The sequence below is a fragment of the Silurus aristotelis genome (assembly GCF_946808225.1).
Source record: "Silurus aristotelis genome assembly, chromosome: 10".
In the NCBI taxonomy this organism is placed as follows: Eukaryota; Metazoa; Chordata; class Actinopteri; order Siluriformes; family Siluridae; genus Silurus; species Silurus aristotelis.
This window is the reverse complement of record NC_139583.1, coordinates 26,605,499-26,625,688: the sequence shown is the minus strand read 5'-3', so window position 1 is coordinate 26,625,688 and position 20,190 is coordinate 26,605,499. Positions and strand designations below refer to the sequence as shown.

General features: G+C 37.4%; 1 protein-coding gene across 2 annotated transcripts in view; it reads right to left on the bottom strand.

The window, feature by feature from the left end:
- The window catches only part of hcn4 (hyperpolarization activated cyclic nucleotide-gated potassium channel 4), a 104,485-nt gene extending 85,397 nt beyond the window's left edge, over positions 1 to 19,088 (bottom strand). For both annotated transcript variants that reach the window (XM_083552862.1, XM_083552863.1), the window contains exons 1-2: positions 18,794 to 19,088; positions 17,949 to 18,616 (exon numbers count right to left, since the gene is read on the bottom strand). In XM_083552862.1, coding sequence (XP_083408988.1) covers positions 17,949 to 18,601 — 653 coding nt within the window. In that variant the 5' untranslated portion in view covers positions 18,602 to 18,616; positions 18,794 to 19,088. The remainder of the gene's footprint in view (positions 1 to 17,948; positions 18,617 to 18,793) is intronic.
- Positions 19,089 to 20,190: the final 1,102 nt, after the last annotated feature.

Here is a 20,190-nt window from a genome sequence, read left to right as displayed (position 1 = left end):
TACAATTATCTCAGTTATACAACTAAGCATGTGAGGGTTAAAGGCCTTGCTTAAAGGGCCCAGAAGTAAAACCCAGGTGGTGCTGAAAATTGAACTCACAACTTTTCAATCATAAGACCAATGTCTGCACCACTGAGCTACCATTTCTTAATCAGGAGCCGAAGTTTGACATTACATTTCGTTGATGTAGTTCGAGTTAATTGTCATTAAATTTACTGAGAGGTACATTTCCTTTACCAGTGATTTTTGTTATATGAGTTACTGAGTCACAGCCAAAACAAGCTAATGGCCAGAAGACAATGCAAAAATATTAATGCATGCTTTTTCATACATTTACATTTATGGTACTTAGCAAGACACCCTTATCCAGAGCGACTTACATTTTTCTTATTTATACAACTGAGCAGCTATGGGGTTAAGGGTCTTGCTCAAGGGGCTCATGAGGGGCAGTTTGGTGTGGCTGGGAATTGAACTCAATATTGTACTGAAATCAAAATGGAAAAACAAATGTCACATATGAATTTAAAGTTTGCATAGAAAACATAGAAAACATCCACAGACATTACAAAAATGTTTTTGTACGAAACATCTATAATTAAAGTGAGAAATAGTTGTGATTTTATTTTATTGTAAAATAAATTATAAATCAGACTGGTCAGTCTGGATCGCTAATTATACCACTACATTTATAGACTCAAATTAGACTATCACCTCAACAATGTTGATCACCTCAACAATGATGGAACTATAATGAATGGGAATTTGGTGACACCAGATGAGGATGAGGTTTCCTTTTGAGTCTGTTTCCTCTCAAGGTTTCATACCATCTCAGGAGATTTTTCTTGCCCCTGTTGCCACTGCTCGATTAATAGGCATAAACATAGTGACTGATTTATGAATTTAAAATGTATATTCATAATCTATTTCTGCAAAGCTGCTTTGCGACAATGTCAACTGTTGAAAGCGCTAAAAAAAAATCAAACTTCATTGAAATGAATGAAAAAGAGAAAATTGTCATTAAGACAATTTTTTCCAATCATTTTTGTTCTGCTACAGAGAATGGTGCATGCATGTTTGACCCCAATTTTGCGTAATTACATTTTTAATAACTTTGAATTCTGTTATTTTTCAATCACAAATTGTCACGCATTCTGAAATTACTCGAAACCATATCCTTGTCTTACAAACCATTATCATCCATTAGCATTTAGATTTAAGGTCACCTAAATATAAAGAGGGAGGTCAGCTATAAGTTTTCATTTTCACGCTTATACTGCATATGATATCTGTGTAATTCAACACAAATACAAATACTTGTATTTAATGTAGGTTAATGTCATCTCTGGCTTACTTTTAGTTTGCCCTGAATTAGGCACACAACATATTCCTTGTCTTACAGTTGATCCTAACATGGTCTAATATAATATTTAATAACTTCCAGTCTTACAGAATAATATACAGTATGATGCTACAAGCTTGGCACATCTACAAAAAAAAAATTATAATTATCACATGTACATAAGTATTAACAACCTTTGCTCAATACTTTGCTGAAGCACCGTTAGCACCAATTACAGCCGCAAGCCTTTTTGAGCTATTTTAGGGCAGTTTTTCCTATTCTTCTTTGCAGAATCTCTCAAGCTTCATCAGGTTGGATGGGGAGCATAGGTGCTCCCCATCCAACCTGATGAAGCTTGAGAGATTCATCAGGTTGGATGGGGAGCATAGGTGCACAGCCATTTTCAGATCTCTCCAGAGATGTTCACTCAAGGACATTCACACAGTCGTCCCGTAGCCACTCCTTGGCTGTTTGCTTAGGGTCATTGTCCTGTTGGAAGATAAACTGTCACCCCAGTCTGAGGTCCAGAACGCTCTGGAGCAGGTTTTCATCAAGGATGTCTCTGTACATTGGTGCATTCATCTTTCCCTTGATCCTGACCAGTCTCCCAGTTCCTGCCACTGAAAAACATGATGATGCTGCCACCACCATGCTTCACTGTAGGGATGGGATTGGCCAGGTGATGAGTGGTGCCTGGTTTCCTCCAGACATGATGCCTGGCATTCAGGCCAAAGAATTGAATCAGTGTTTCTCATGGTCTGAGAGTCCGTCAGGTGCCTTTTTTCGCAAACTCCATGTGGGCTGTCATGTGCTTTTTACTAAGGAGTGGATTCCATTTGGCCACTATACTGGCTGATTGATCAAAGATTTCAAACTAACTTCTGTCACATTGTCATTATGGGGTATTGTTTGTAGAATCCTGAGTAAAAAGATGAATTGAATCCATTTTGGAATAAGGCTGTAACATAAAATGTCGAAAATGTGAAGTGCTTTCCTGTGGCACTGTAGCTTTAATTCTATTTTCCACAGTGATCCTTTATTTCATCTTTTCAAATAAACGTTAGGGTTAGGGATTGTATATGTCAGAACCCTGGCAATGTGGTGAGATGTTTTTCCTTCAAAACTAATCTCAAACTTCATTATTTAAAGGTCCATTGTAGATATTGAAGCGCTGCCTTTTAAGACACTGACTTATGTGACATCATACTGCAGAAATTACACCAGTGGTGGGTCGGTGAATAATATGATTCAGCAATTGGAAAAGAGATTAATATGAACCTGAAATGTGTTGGACAATGTATAGATATGTCTACATAGGTGTATGTATTATGATTTGTATGAGTGCAAATAGGATGCGTACACTTTTATTACTTTTTCCTGTCTAATTTCAAAGAACGATCTCAGTGTCTCCATCAGAAGTGTCACATATAAATGACCCGGATTGAGACGTGCAGCAGATTCCACGTACGCTGCTCAGGGGCCATCGAAATGTCACAACCTGACATCGGCTTGAAACCCAGGGACCCTGACGAACGCAGTGCGAATGGAGAAAGGGTGGAATTTTTTTCCCATCTGTTTCCTCCTCTATATTTAATTTATCGTGCCATTATAAATGAAACAGACATATCTAATATTTACCAGCAGTCCACAAGGGAATGCTCACACATGTCTGGAAGGGAAAGCACAAGCACTCACACATGGGGGGATAAAAAAATAAAAAAATAAAAAATCTGCACAAATGTCAAACACACACATGCACACAAACACACATACACCCACAAGCACAAACAAACACACTATACTGAAATTCTGTTAAAAAGAAAAAGAGGGTAAGAAAGGTAGAAGAGACAGAACTGTGTCCTCTTGGACATATTTTGAATTATCATCGCAGAGAACAGTGAAAAGGGGAAAAGACAGACAACACTATCAAAAACGGACAAAAATAGTCATTTCATGCAAACACATTGCATTTTTTTCTAATATATTCTTTCGTTTTTCACCTCATATTGCACATTAGCGGTTTATGCTTATCTATGTTTTTATTAGCAAGCCTCATTTATCAATCGGTATCTATACCGTCTCTAAAAGAAATGTGCTATTCATGAACATTCAGCTCAGATAAAGGAACTCTTTAAATCCTAAAAATGCAATTTTATATACAGAACTGTTTACGCACAGAAAAGTGGACGTGCTCTGAAAAAACGACTGAAAAACATGAAAGAATTAGTGTGTATCTGTATTCCCATTCGGTGCAATTATATATATATATATATATATTTTTTTTTTTTTTTTTTGTGAATAAAGTAATAAGGTTTTAAACTTAATTAATAAAATGTTTTCAATTAAAAAATATCTTGAAATCTAAATATAAAATAAGTTGCCACTTGTAAATATACCCAATTATTGAAACATAAATAAAACATAAACTGTAAAATGTAAAAACTATTTTTTTTTATTAAAACATTTATTACTATTTATTTAATTTTACCCCCAAAACATTCATGCAACAATAATTGAATATACATTTCTTATAATCAAAACCATGTTAATAAACCAATAGCTAGAATTTGCTTTGCTTTTCATCAGTTATATCAGCTATTGGAATCGATCCCAGTCTAACCTGTGGCAGGCTGGGATACAGAGCGTCTCAATCAGCTTGTAGTTCACTAGTCAGGGCACTGATCAGGGAGGCGGCCATTTTAAGAGCTATCTCAATCACAGAATGCTCTGGAATGTTCGCCCTTTAAAAATGCACCACAAAAACCTAAACAGCATCAACCTGATGCCATATTTTCTGTTATTTTATGGCATCATAATGTTATATTCTAAACTTGAAATGTATTGTATCGTTGTTGTAGCCCTCAAATTATAATTTACTTAAAAAACGTTGAATAGTGCAACATTTAAATGACTAGAAAACTTTCATATTTTATATGTTTGGGTTATTTACAGTGACTAATGAGAACATTACAAGGTTTATACTGCCTGTTGAGGTGATGCTTTACAACACATAACCGGAAAATGCGTTATGAGTCCCAGAGCGTAGTGAGCCACCATCCTTACAAGCACTCAACTCATACTGATTCACATCCTGGGGGGCTAAGGAGCTCATGGAGGCACAGTGTTATTAAAATATAAATAGTTACCGTTAGTGAAACTCACCTCAACATGATTTTTTTCCCCCAACTTAAAAGATTTCATGCCTTCTAGGGAGGCAAAGGAGACTCTTCATTTTATGAGTTTTTACTTACTCCAGTATATTGAAGCATTTTATTGAAGTAGGTCCAGGGTCTCTCATACACGAGTTAAATGCTGGTGGCTAACCCATATTCAGACACACTGAGTTTTTATTCATTGATTTTTGATGTTTTGAATAAATGTTATACTGAAATGATTGGATGCGAGTTCGTTGATTGACATACAGTCAATGGCTGATTTAAAAAAAAAAAGACCTTTGTGATTTATAACTAATACTCTGTAAAGTATTAGAGTAAATGTAATTCGTTACTGTATCTACTCTCTAATTTTACAGAGTATTAAAGATATAAGCAAATTTTACTCTGCATCAAATCACAGTCATGTCACAATATTTGTTTTACTTTATACATTTTTAGAGTACTTTAGGTTTATTTGTCTATTGAATACTGAATACTGAATATGGTTCTTCTACTTTGTGGCATGATACTGTAATTTAATTGGTTAATTGAAGATACCGATTTGAAAGATCGCTTGACACTGAGGTGATATCAAAGATTTTACAGACTAGTTTTGTAGCAGATGGCAGCACAAGCCTGCACGCACAGTCACAGTAAGCACCGACGTTCATAAATCAGTCTGCCAAAAAACATCGTCCTGTGTGCATTGGGAGCTGTGCGACTGGTACAACTCTGATCACCATCAATGTACCCCGCAACATCGTATATTTGCAATAAATGGATATTCGGTGCAACCCAGATGAGGATGGGTTCCCTCTTGAGTCTGGTTCCTCTCAAGGTTTTTTCCTTATGCCATCTCGGGGAGTTTTTTCTTTCACAGTCGCCACCGGCTCACTCATGTACACTTATAAAGAAAATATTCATTTTTTTATCACCACATTATCTGTATAAAGCTGCTTTGAGACAATGTTCATTGTAAAAAGCGCAAAACAAATAAAAATTAATTGAAAATTTGACTTGGTGCTATTCTTAACACGTGCATTACCACGTCTGTTCTGACTACGTGCAGACCCTGTCACCAAGCTCTCCTCAAATGTGGGTTTCTCACTTGAACCAACATGATCTCACTTCCGCACCCACCGTACTCGCCAGATTTGGTTCCCGTAGATAAAGATCCGGCTCAAAGGTCACCATTTTGAAATCACTCCAGAGATCCAGCACGAATCGCAAAAGGTGGTTGACAGGCTTAGAAATGAACACTTCCAGGACACATTTCAGAAGTGGCAGAAACGCTGGTAACGCTGTATTGCTGTGCGAAAGGGACTATTCTAAAGGTGATAGTGTGTAAACAGAGCAAGTCTCTGGAAAATTTTTTTTATATCACCTCGAACTTTGTCTTTATTTTTGTCCGACTTGTTTGCTCTTTGTTTAATTCTGCCATGTTCTGGTGTGTTGATTTTGGTTAATGCAGTGTTGAGGTGCACAGTTTAATTTGCATTTTGGGAAATAAAACCATCACAAATCAACTTTCTTTTTTTTTTTTTTTAGCTTTTCATTTATATGTATCTTGGTGTTGTTATAGGTATCTTCTGTTTAAATCAGACACTCATAGACTTCCACTAAAGTAATATTGGAATTAGTCAATTTTAACTTGGAGTAAATATTGCTTAAAGGTATCTATACTTTAACTCAATTATAATTGAGTTACTATTTACACTTTTGCTCTGAAAATCTAAATAAGAAGAACGAAGGAGTAGAAGCCATTCTTTTTAAGATTTTTTTGGTACTTAAGTAACTATTTAGTCTCAATAATATGAGACGTGGTTGCACAGTGGGGAAAATGTTAGACTTCTGATCACACATGTATTCAAATCCCAACAACACCAAACTACTGGGTCCTTTAAACTGGACTTATTAACTGCTAAGGTGAAAGTCATTTTGGATACGGGTGTCTGCCAAATGCAGTGTATGTAATACTCAAATATAAATTTGGCAAAATTATTTTTACATTTCAGTGACAAACTAAATAATCGAATATTGGACATCTAAAATGTCTGACATTTTATTTTCATTCGATTTTTTTGTTAAAATGTTACTTCAACAATATCACCATGTGACTCCATACACTCTCCATCAAGCTCATGCGAGTTCCCAACTGCAGCATCTGGGTGGCAAACACACATCAATTTGCTCCACAGCATGCCTCACGTGTGTCTGTCTCTCTCTCTCTCTCTCTCTCTCTCTCTCTCTCTCTCTCTCTCTCTCTCTCTCTTTTCCACATCTCTGCTGCATTATTTCTATCATTTTGCTGCCTATCCCTCCTTTATGTGCTCCCTTTCTCTCCATCCCTCCATCACCTCTCTTTCTCTGTTCCATTAAATAAATTGAGTTGTAATAATCTTCTCTGATGTGCATCTCTGATATTGGTGGATGGACAGCAGCCTTTTATTTATTTTTTATTTTTTTTTTTTATTACCCCACTTTCAGTCTATTCTGGATGCTCCATAATCCTGTGCACTCCCTTCTGAAGATTAAAATACAATAAAAAAGAAGCAGTGACGGAAAAAAAAAAAAGAATGAATTGCACTAAAGAGAACTGCTCCGGGGCACGACGATTTTATCATTATTATTTAGACAATATTCAGTGGATGTATGGTAATATTTTCATATAATGTAGTTGCCAAGCCATTTATATAACAGTTTATGGATTTATGAGGACACATTATTTCAAATCACTACACTACAGTAGAAATTTGTTCCTCATATTAACTCATAGTAATTACAAAGAATTATGGGATTGCCTTCTGGGAGAACACATACACTCTTTAATCTATTTCCTATTACCTAATTGTAATACAGGATATTGTTTACTACATGTGCATCACAAATTATCAGGGTGTGTCTTACAATACAGTTACAGTAGTACATATCCAGTATGTATTATACTTAGATTTCTATCATTCATATATATATATATATATATATATATATATATATATATATATATATATATATATATATATATGATAGAAATCAAAATCTATATATATACCCAGATACTCAGATAAGACCCTACAGCAGATAGTAAGGATGCTGAGAAGACCAGAATCTCTCTCTACCCTCCATTATGGATATTTACACAACACGCTGCATTCGCAAAGACACCTCTTGACTTGACTTGACCAGAAAATCCCTCACTCACACTCTTCCCTGCCATCTGGGAAAAGGTACTGAAGCATTCGGGTCCTGATGTCCAGAGTGTGTTACAGTTTGTTTCCACAAGCCATTCGACTACTCAGTACAAAATGACTAGACGCATGCCCACACACACACACACACACACACACACACACACACACACACACACACACACACACACACACACACACACACACACACACACACACACATCCTGTTTTGCTGCTAAAACTATTCAATTTAGTGTTTTCATGTACAGAATGTATTATTATATGGACACTTTATCTGCAATAATACATATCTTCTGTACTGTGCAGTGTTGCAGTGTTCCTGTGTCCACTCTCTCACTGCCTTGTGTTGTTTTTTACACTAAATGTCGCACACATTCACTTTATGTCATGGTTCGTTGTTTCGTTTCACTGTGTACTGCACTGTATATGGTTGGAATGACAATAGAACATTACTTGGCTTCACTTGACTTGAGATCAAATAAATACTCTTATGAAAAAGAGCTTTCGCAGGACATCTGATGGTTACCCCTTTTATGAAACACATTATTATTCAACTCTAAATCTGATCCAGGATTCTACCCAAAGCCCTTTAGTGTTCCTCTTTGGAGATAAAGAGTTGATACTCCAGACTAGAAGTTATAGTCAGCAGTTCTTAGTCATGATGTCTTACAGATGGTCCTCAAGAGCACAAATACTGCCCACAGCAATACTGCATATTTCATATACAGTATACCGATGTATTATTTTTTTTTATCTCAGGTTTTCCTAAAGGTTTTTTAAAAGGGCTCTATTTAGAAAGGCGACCATGTCTGATCATGTCTTTGCACCCAAATGTATGGTTTATAGGAGTTTGAGCTGATGATATTGTAAAAGCAGAGGCCACTTTATCTGTGAAATTTATCTGTGGTGATGATGATGATGATGATGATGATAATGATGATGATGGTGGTGATGAGTATAATATCACTTTATAAAAACGAGAAGAGACTGCATAATTATGCAGTCCAAATATTTAATCCTCGAATGTATTTTAAATGAGTTCAATCATTTTTGTGCTATTTTTTCCACACTTTCTTTCTATTTCTACATATACAATAACAAACAAAACAAAACAGTATTTTTGGTTCACAGATTTAAATGTTTAAACCCTTCTAAACTAAACTTTTTATAATAATTCATTCTTTTCAGGTTTAAGGTGTCTTACGGTGCCTTTATTGTTACCTTATGACTGCAACTAGCCAAGATAAACAAAATAAAGTATTTTTTTTTTTATTGGGGTTCTAAAATACGCCAAATACCTGATTTCCTAAGAATGTACATTTCCTGTAGAGAAATTAGGGCATTTGTTTTACGCATAGTTACCAAATAACATCAGTCATCGATTTAATGCAAATATAGGTGCATACATTAGGGCATTTCTGCTTTTCATTGTTTTCACGTCTCATTTTTCCGACACTTCAGCCATCGGCATGAGCGCAGGTCCGACAGACCCAAACAAATCAATAGCGTAATGTAGCCAACAATCAACTGTAATCAAAACGCAGTGAGAGGATCAGAAGCTGCTATTTGATCTACAGGCAAGTATGTGTGTGTGTGTGTGTGTGTGTGTGTGTGTGTGTGTGTGTGTGTGTGTGTGTGTGTGTGTGTGTGTGTGTGTGTGTGTGGTAAGTAGACCGCACTCGAAAAATCAAAGTACTACAAGAGCCAAGATCTGTGACAGAGAGACATAAACCGCTCATTAAAGACAAATATACAGAAAATCACATAAAGAGTTTGCTGTTGTTCATGTTCCTATTGGCCATGGACATGCACAGGTTCCTGAACTATATCAGCATTTATTTTGTTTTTCTTTCTAACACAGTGTGATCCTGCACATGAAGTCCTTGATGATGATCTGCTGATTATAATTATGGGTGTTAAATTGGGAACACAGGAACCTCTGCAGTGCACAAGAGTGAAATTTGAGAGTAAACTCGTACAGAAGATCAGACTGTACAGTGGAAATGCATTTTTATTTTATGTTTTTATAGCAGAGTCACAAGGGAATTTTATAGAAATGTACATTTGCAAAATTCCGTCATATAGCAGATGCCCTTATTCAGAGTGATGTACCATCCATGGTATTAAAACTATATGAAAATATGATTTAAAAAAATGCAAAACTTCAATCTGTGAAAAGCTTATAAGAATCCTATTGATTTTCAAACTCTATCTCTCTCTATCACACTCAATTTATTGGAACACAAAAAAGTATTGACATACAGTGCACAACAGACTACAAGTCGCTCACTAGTGGGAATGCACGGTTGTGCTAAAGCTAGGTAGCTATACCACAAACTAAATAGACTTGTAGTTTATTTATATTTATCCATATTCAGGCACATTGTTTGCAAAAATGACCAGAAGTGCATCAAGTGTATTATGTTGGGGAAGTTGTAGATCAATGGTTAAGGCTCTAGGTTACTTGTTTGAAGGTTTAAGCCTTAGCACTGCCAGGCCGCCACTGTTAAGCCCTTGAGTAAGGCCCTTAACGCTCTCTGTTCTAGTGGTGATGCAAAGTGCCTGAGCTTGCACTCTGATTTGAGAATCCTAACAAGCTGGGATATGCAAAAAAAAGTATTTCACTGTTCTGCAGTGTATATGTGGTGGGTAAAAGCCTCTTTATGTTTTAACTCTTACTACTTTTAGTGTAGATATAATACTCAAATGGTCAAAACCTGTATGGGAACGCTATATTCCTTTCTTTCATCGTTGCAGGCGAAATTCCCTGCAGAATGTTGGATGCTGAAATATTTGTAGTTTCTTATCTGATACAAAATTCGACACTGTAAAGAAATCACAGGCTTATATACAGTATCAGTTCGTTCAACTGATGTAAAAGAGTAAAGATCCGATGTATGTAAAAAATCCAAAAAACACTTTTGTGGAGCGAATGAAAAAATGAAGAAAAAAATGTGCAAACAAATGTGCAACCTGTATTCTAAATCTGTTCTACTTTGCTTTAATGTATTCAGCTTGTGCTAAGAAAAAAATGGGTAGAAAAATAAACCTGGAAAGGGATGACTTCTATCTTTTTGTTCCTTTGCTTTCTCTTTCTATTTTTTTTTTTTTTATGCAGAGGTAAGGCTCTTTGGGGAGCGGTCTGGTTATGAGAGATGAATAAAAGCATGGTAAAAAAAAGAGCAGTTTCTGAGAGAGAGAGAGAGAGAGAGAGAGAGAGAGAGAGAGAGAGAGAGAGAGAGAGAGAGAGAGAGAGAGAGAATAAAGCAAATAAAGAAGATTTACTGTACTTTAGCCAGTAACATTAGATTTGATTGGCAGACAAAGAAGGCCAGACGTACCGTCTCTATAACCAGACTTTGGGATTTCTTGAGGGACAGAAAAGTCTAAATGCTTGAATTTTACTTAAAGCTCTAATGTCAAACTCCACGCTTGAGGAATAAAATGGACCGCAGGAAGTGCACCAGAGAAAATAAATGCTGTATGTGAGACTCAAAATGAGACACAAACCGAGTATCTAATTATCTAATCATTTAGTCAGCAGCAGCTCTATGTTCTCCTTGCTCCAGTTGATTTCTGTGATTTCTGCACACGCTTAGTAAAAACGATTTGTTTACCTCTTTTCCCATCACCTCATTTCCAGTGAATGGAAAAATTTTGCAAGTACATTTTCAGTCTTGCACACCCCTCAGCAAATGCAAGTTCCTTTGATTTTTGCTTTGTTTAATGATGTGCATTGGGAAAAAAAAGCAAACCAGGTAGAAAAGAACTAAAAATCATTAAATGTTACTCATATTTCAAATCAGGAAATGCACTTTAGTTGTATAGTAAGCCTTGGTTAACCTTTTTTCAAGTTGTAACACACACATTTTGAGAGAACACGCACATTTCGAGAAGGCAGGCTAATGAACTGATTGTGTGAATGATGTGCATTAGTAAAAGAAAAATGCCAACATTAGCCAGGCTACCGGTCACTGTTCTAGAGGAACATGTTTCTAAAGAGAATTTCAGTAAAGTAGTACCCATACAAATGAAGTCACAAGCTACAAGAGCCAGATTCTTTCTTCAGATCAACCCCTCTGACTGTAAATACTGTAGGTAGCCTATCACGTAGCTTGGAGCTAGCAGGAAATGTCTATTATGCGCACAGAACAATATGTTAATCAAGTAATTTGCGTCTCATGAGGATGTAGTAAGGAGCCAAATATTCTTAAATCATGCCTACTCCTTTTTGTGCTTATCTGAAAGAAGTTTAGCCAAAGTTTTCTATTTAACAGTAATGTTTCTAACATGTTTCTAACATGCTAACTGTTTAAATTCCATTCCAGTTAAGGAAAATCAACAAAACATACACTTAATGATGTTTTTAGATTTTTGTGACTAATAATGCAGATGCTAGCAAAGGTCAATTTCTCAGCTAATCACAAAGCTAGCTTAAATAAGTTGAATTTGATTACTTTTGAGATGAGAACGCACAGTAAATGCTTTGCAAGCAGATGGCTGTGGCAATGAATAATGCTTCTAAACCCCGTCCTCGAAAACAACTGTTTACAACAGGGAACAAATTCGTGTTTCTCTTTTACAAGCGATTGAACAGCTGTGTCTGTACTTGTTGAACATCCAATTTCACATTTAGTTCCCATTTGCAATAATAATAACCTCCACTCTTCTGGGAAGTTGTTCCACCAGATTTTGGAGTGTGTGGAGATTTGTGATATTTAGCCACAAAGGTGTTAATGAACTCAAGTACTGATGAGTTCGGCAGTTCACAAAATGTGAATCATTATAAAACAACAGAATTGTTGTTCCTGACTATACAGCATGTTCCAAAGTCTGTTTTATCACATAACTGCAAACACTTTAAAACACTTTATCTGTACAGACAACTGGATTGACATGGCTGCTTTATTAGCCAAGCCAAATTTAGAGCCTATCCCAGAAACACTACAGATAAAGTAGGAAAAGCAGTTCATACACAAAGTCACCATATTCATCAGAATTTTAGGTAGAAAGTCCACATACAAGTAAGTCTTGGGAACCAAGAAAGCTGGATATCAGGATCAATCCTCAAATTCTGGAATTGGGAGCCTGAACCCCAACCTGCTGTGGCCCTGCTTTAATGATTCAATCCAAAATTCACTATATGGGCAAAAGCATGGGGACACCTAAAAGTTCCAGACATATGTGACTCTTGCCCAAACTGTTACCACAAATTTGGAGGCACACAATTGGATGCGATAGGACGTGGTTCTAAGTGAAATTTTACCTTGACTTGAACTGGGAAAGCCAAACTGTAGAAGATCTTGAGTGTCCTGCTATAGATCTTTGAATTCAATCCTATCAAACACCTTTAAGATGAATTGAAACAGTGAATGCACCCCAGGCCTCCTTCACCTCTTTGACGTTACTAACACCATTGTGAATGAATGACCACAAATCTCCACAACCACACTATGAACCTAGTGGAACATCTTCCCAGAAGAGTGGAGGTAATTATAATCAGCAAATGAGAATTAAATGTGGAATGGGATGTTCAACAAGTACATAAGAATCTTATGATCAGATGTCCACAAATGTTTATCTATACAGTGTCGCACCAAGCCAATATAACCAGATGAAGTGTTTGATTGAATTACAAATTGTACATTCTAATGAAATGCCCATAAGAACATTAAAATATCTGGAGTTGTCATGCTGTGCCCAAAAAAATGACCTTTTGCTTCAGTGCATTAACAGATGCATGGCAACTAGAAAGGGGCCTTAAACCCACTTGAAATATGTTATCTTTTAAAATGTTTATTTGTCATATACAGTACATGTCACCTAGCTGCACAATAGCTGTGTTAGTATCATGTCCATAAATGGTTAACTGGTCACTGTTCTACCTGTCAAAATTAGTTTGCATTTTTAATTACATTTTATTGGCTACCAGCTGCTGTGGTGGGAAAGAGGATTAGCTGAATGGAATTGTCAAATCTTCCTTTTTGTATTTATTATTATTATTTTTTTAAAGCTACTAGCCCCCTAACTGCACTCTGAGCCTGGGGATGTCGACCTGACACCTGATGAAGTGCTGTTGCCAGGTCTGCTTTTATAAGGTAAGATTTCATTTCCGCCCCTTATTACTAGCACGCTATTTAAACGATTTTCACCAGAAATTGAAGGTATTTTATTTCCTGCCACTGCTAACGTTATTATTATGGCAAAATTGTCTGGCAGTAGATCTTAACTTAAATAATTAAACAAGTTTGAAATTACATTCTGAATGCCACCACTGCTTCTACTCTCAGAACAAGAAAGTCACATCGCCCATCGATCTTATCAGTTTAATTTTACAGATCGCTCTGTGGTTTTATTTAACATATTATATTTTCTCATCCGCCCCAAAATGAATTCCTGGCCATACCACTGTATGTACCGGCAGTAGATATAAAACGTGTTTGAATAGTTGGCTAGGGCCCCTGATGAAACAAAAATGAAATCCGATTATAACACTAAAGAAGAATACCTTCGAGATCGTTCTCGTAATGAATGTAATGACACCCCGAGCGGAGTTGTTTTTTTTTTTGCTTGTATTCACTGGTCTACAAATGAACAGCATTTAGCTGCACTGCTGGAAACATGCCTATGGTTTGGATTATGAGGCCATTTCTAATCCCTCTTTTACACCAGAAGATTTCCTACTCCGATGTTTATATTACACATCGCTGGAAATGGTACAATATTGCTGCATCCCTCTAGTCGTTTTTTCTTTGCACCTGCAAAAATGTGACATGAGACAAGATGAACTGCTTCAAAGCATGACACTTGCTCTCTCTGGTATTTAGCTTTTCTAATAAAGCCTGTCATTTATTGTGCAAACTCCAACCATATGTAACTTTGGGGATTTTCTAATTAGGATTTTGGGATTTTTTTTCTAAAACCTTCCCATGGATAATATATAGTGGCAACTGTATATCCTTAATCTTATATTCATTGCTGATCCATTAATCATAAGTTACTCAAAAAACCTATAAAAAGGGAAAAATGGTTGGAAAATGGGTACATTAAAGGCCAGAAAATTTTGTATCAACATCCTCGTCATCCGAAACGTTCCCCAAGGTACGATCCACAAACCCAATTACTCTTATTACCACCTCATATGAAGTACCAGTGTCTATTCATGCGGCGCAGCTCATTAGAGCGGCATTGTGGCTGAGAAAACGCTCTTCGCTACACAGATGATAGGTTCTGCAGCTTCATGACCCGTGCCTCAACTAAATGACTAAATTACAGTGATGCAGATAATTCAACACACGCGGACAGGGTGAGAGGCGAAGATTTTAATTGCAGCTTTTCTAATGACTGAGTCAATGATTCTAAGAGCCCAGTAAAAAAAAGCAGAGCTGACTTTCATGTGCATCCACACTGATTGCCAATCCAAACAGGCATCTTAAAAATGTTCACGCTGATTTATGTGTGAAAGTAATGATTCGCAAGTCACGTAGCCAAACATGACAGAGAAAATGACAAATCGCTGTCAAGTCAAGTCAAGTTTACTTCTATAACGCTTTTCACAACAGACATTGTCTCAAAGCAGCTTTACAGAATTTAACAGTGAAGGTGAATGGTGTGTATTTATCCCTGATGAGCAGCCGTGGCGACTGTGGCAAAGAAAAACTCCCTTAGATGTTATGAGGAAAAAACCTTGAGAGGAACCAGACTCAAAAGTGAAATCCATCCTCATTTGGGTGACATCAAGAGTGTAATTATAAATCTTTAAGCATTACAGAACACTGGAGAGTGAGAACTAACATGAGCACTTGTATGTAAGATTATAAGTAATGTTCTTTCTACAGTCTTATACAGTCATCGTGGTTATAAAACTAGTAGCTACTGAGCAATTCATGAAATAGCTCAACATTTGCGATCATCACAGATCCAACACCAGCTTCTCCATGCCAGAGCCTTTAAACACTCCAGGAGGTCCAGTGTCAAAACTCCACACATGAAGTAGGATCCAATTGGCACTGGCTGTACTGCATACTTGCACTTAAACATGAATGTAATAGAGAAACACTAAAACTAAAGCAAACACTAAATATATAATCATTATATAAACCCATTGTTTGGTGAAAGTTGTACCAGATTAAATATGCTATCATAGCTAAGATTTACTGTATTTTAAAGGTAATAGGTTCATCAGTACATTCATTTTTTGACATTCACATCAGATTGTTTGCTCTTAAAAAGACAAAATATATGAATATGAAGAAAAGAGGTTAGGGCTGATTTCATTCTAGCCCAGACTGCAGCCTGTCTCTGACAGTTGTCTCAGGTGATGAAGTGATACTCCCCCCAGATTTATGATCCATTTGGGCTGGTATTTTTTTCAGACACATCCATAAAACATCACCAGCGGTAACTGAGAAGCATGTACTGTACAAGGTGTAGTAAAAGTAAAGTAATGTCCAACTATAAGTATTAATTACACAACAGGACAACCGACAGATTACACATTTACTGTTTACGATATTTAAGATAAGATACAAACACGGCAATTGAATAATAAAAACGACTGTGATATGTCTTCCTGTAATAATGTAACTATATTTGTAATATATTCATAATAATTTGCCCTACATTACCATGCCACTATTGAGACCTGCTGATACAATATTACCCAATACTAATATATTTACTGTTGAGCTACTGACAATTTTTTAACCCTCTCATCTAAGATCATGACCCTTTCTACCTCTTAATTCCTGAGATGCTGGAGGCTGCTGCATTGTCCTTTTCTGCCATTTTGTAGCTCCCATAGTTTGACCTTGATAAATGAGGTGGTAATTACTGAGGAATATGTAGGAAGAACAAAGAGACTATTTCATAATATACCCTGGACATTCAGTGAATTATCTACTAGATGCCATCAGTTGCGTTATTTGTAAAAGACATGCAAATGTTTCAAAGTCAAGAGAAGATAGATTGGCTTTCTGTTCACAATTTAATGCTAATCAGGTAAGATTTGTCCTGAAACTCGAGGCTGATAAGAAACAACTCCCAAGTTTCTAGTGCTCAAGGTGGTTATACTCTAGAGCAAATTTATCTTCAAAAGGCACCAAAAGAAGTGTAAATCTACACATTCACACTATAATCTGCAAATGTGAACCCGAATTTATAGTTTATGAAGAATTTGCATTAAACAAATGATTAGACTTCGAGTAAAAAAAGTAAAACACTGTCCAACAGTATGCAATAACAATATGATCCTATACATAACACACCCAGATACACATTCATCTCTACAGTAATGGGTTCCCCACTCGCAGACCTACACCCAAGCATCTGGCCACTGTCATACCTAATGTATGGAGTCAATGTCATCCTCAAGGACACAACTTTATTATTACATAGTGAGAGTGAGCAGATGCGATGCAAAAGCCCAACTGATAATGTCACCTCTAATGTCTTAGATAGACTCCGCTTTAGCCCGATAAGTGCATTATCAGTACCACAATTAGAAAAATGTGAGATAATAATAATAATAATAATAATAATAATAATAATAATAATAATAATAATAATGATAATAAACACTTCTTTAAAAATGAAAAAGTTCCCTCAGCACAAATGTGAAACCTTTCCCACCGAGACACGTTCTCTGCCTGCGCTATACGGAGCAAATGAAAAACATAATTGACTTTTAAGCACAGCGTGGTGCCTCGTTCATCACTGTATAGTTTAGAAAGAAATACGCATTATCCTCATTATCTGTAAATGATCTGTAATCTTTACGCTGAACAACAAGGCTTGTCAAGCAAATTGAAGTTTGCTTACTGCACTATCTCACGCTCACCACAGAAGCCTGTTATCTTCAATCTCAGGAGGGAAAAACACAGAGGTTTAACTACTTTTCAAGTAGACTACTGTACATAAACAATTATCTACATACACGGTTCTCTCCTATAGACAGTCGTCTCCTTTTTTTTATCCTGATAGAGCTTTGACAGTACTTTAATATATGTATACACTTATGAAATGGTAGAAGGTACTACTTGGAAACCTTTCTCAAATCAGAACCATCATTTCTAAGGTTCTAGGATCTAGACTCCTGCTCAAGAGGGCCACACTGAGGGACCCTCTCAGAGGACAGATTTGACCTTGTATTTTAAAAATTATATAGTCCTGATTAACAAAATTTTACATGTAAAACAAAATGAACATCAAGCGTATCAGTGTATACTTTTTATATTTTTTTGTTACCTGAAATCACTGTAGGGGTGTATAATCCAAAAGCCGGCCGACTTTACGCGCTCCTGTTCGCGCTCCACCGCCTTCTCGCTTCCGAACATCCTCAGGGAGAACTTGTTAACCCCGGGCTGGAGCATGGCACCGAACTGCCTGTGCATGAACCCCGCCTGGTAGTACCTCTCATCATCAGGCAGAACGTGTTCAATGCCGCCGTCCAGCTTGTCAAAGCCCGGGTACCATTCTGAAGCGTTGCGCGCTCCCGGTTCCACACCAGCCGCGGTGCTGCCATCGCCACTACCTCCTCCTCTCGCCCCAGTGGGGCTTTCCTCGCTCGGGCTCGGTTCCGCCTCGGTGATCAGACGCTTCTCTTCAGCCGAGTCGGATTCGTGGCTGTGGCGGCCGGTGAGTGATGACAGGCTGTCGCGAAACCTTCTGCAATCGCCGTTTGAGTTGCTTTTGGCGCCCCGGGCCGCCTCCGGGTCCGCCGCCGACGCCACTGACGCTGCGTCCGCGCTCCGCGTGCTGCTCTCGCCGGCGCACGGAGACGGCAGCGGCTTCATTCGGATGCTCCTCCGGCGTGTGTCCCGGTCCCCGTCCTCCCCGTCGCACATGGTCGAAGATCTCCGGCCGACGTGCTGTGGCAAACTGTAAAGCCTTTTGCGCATATGGAGAGATGCAACCTGTGCACAGAGGCATTGGAGATCAGCTCAATGACAGAACAGGTTCACTAATAATTCCCATAAGATGATCCAGGATTATTCATATATATATTATTAACTCGATTGCATGTAACCCTAACCTATAAGAACCCATAAGGTGAGCTCCTGTGCATGCATATGCAAGATAACCTCCGTTACCTGTTAGCTCAAATGGTCTGCGCGCTCCCGTTTAATCAGGACATGCCCACTCCAGATGCATGGCACTGAGCTTCTCTATTCCATTAGAACAATTAGAAGGAAAAAAAAAACAACAACAACAATAACAACAACAAAAAGACAAAGCAGGTCTGGGGCTGCCTCACCATGAAGGCGCCGGGAGGATGGATGGAGAGGAGACGTGCGGAGGTCATAGGCGTTAGTGAGGCTTCAAGCCTCCAGATCCCCCTATCGGCTGTCAATAATCAACAAGGAAAGTCGAGGAGGCGCTGGCTTAGCCAAGGAGCGCGGCTGACATCACCGCCGTCCGCCGCGCTGAGAGGCTCGCTCTGCGCTCATGAATATTCATGAGGATGCTGATCTATCAGGTTGCCACTGGAGCGGCGGAGGCAAACAAGCCCCGCCCACAGCCGTGAGGTCTGGACCCCGGTTGCTGATCGATTAAAAGCTTTGTCCCTGATGTCTCTCGGATTAGCATCGGCAGACCCAGTGAAACCTTTACAATGATATTTTTTTTTGTCAGGGTTAATTGTCTGGCATCACAGACCCCAGATCAACTTCCTTATTCAAAATTAGGCTTACATCTTTTAACTAGTGATTTGCTATATATATAGTATACTGCCATGCATTTCCATCAGTCCTCCAAAAGAGAACAACTGACCCACCAAACCTAATCATTATCAAGCTTTTTTTTCCCAGCAAGGAAATGATTCACATTATTTTAATTACACTCATTACATATTCATTATTCAATAATATTAATATAATAATATTAATATTAATCTGTTTTTGTGATTTTATGTAGCATCAAGTTTCTGGAGGAACGTTGATTAATTTCACTGTGTACTGCATCAGCTATATATAGTTAAAATGACAATAAAAGCTTCTTGACTTGATATTATTTACTATTTATAACTATTATTTAGATTCATAAGAATCATAACATCATTAACATTATCCTTAATGCATACACTCCAAGTTCACGTGTTACAAAGCTCAGTAGACCGGATGGTCTGTAGATTGAAAATGTTTATACTGTATACTATAAGTATATTTATGTACATATATAAGTATATTTATATTTGTTTGTGTGTGGTTACGTTCCAAAACAACCCACGATAAACGAAAAACCGCGATAAACGGACGCCATCCCAAAAAAGCTTTTTTATGGATACAGTACTGTACCATATTAATATAGTACTGTACTGTATTACCATTTAACCTCATTTTATAATGTATTATATTTTTATGAATACATTTCATTTTTTTTTACATAAAACTCCATAAAAACAATTTCCTATAAGTTTTTTGGTCTATCGTGCTCTCCGCGAGAGATCGGGAAAACCAGCCAAACAAACGAGTTATGTGGCAAATGCAAT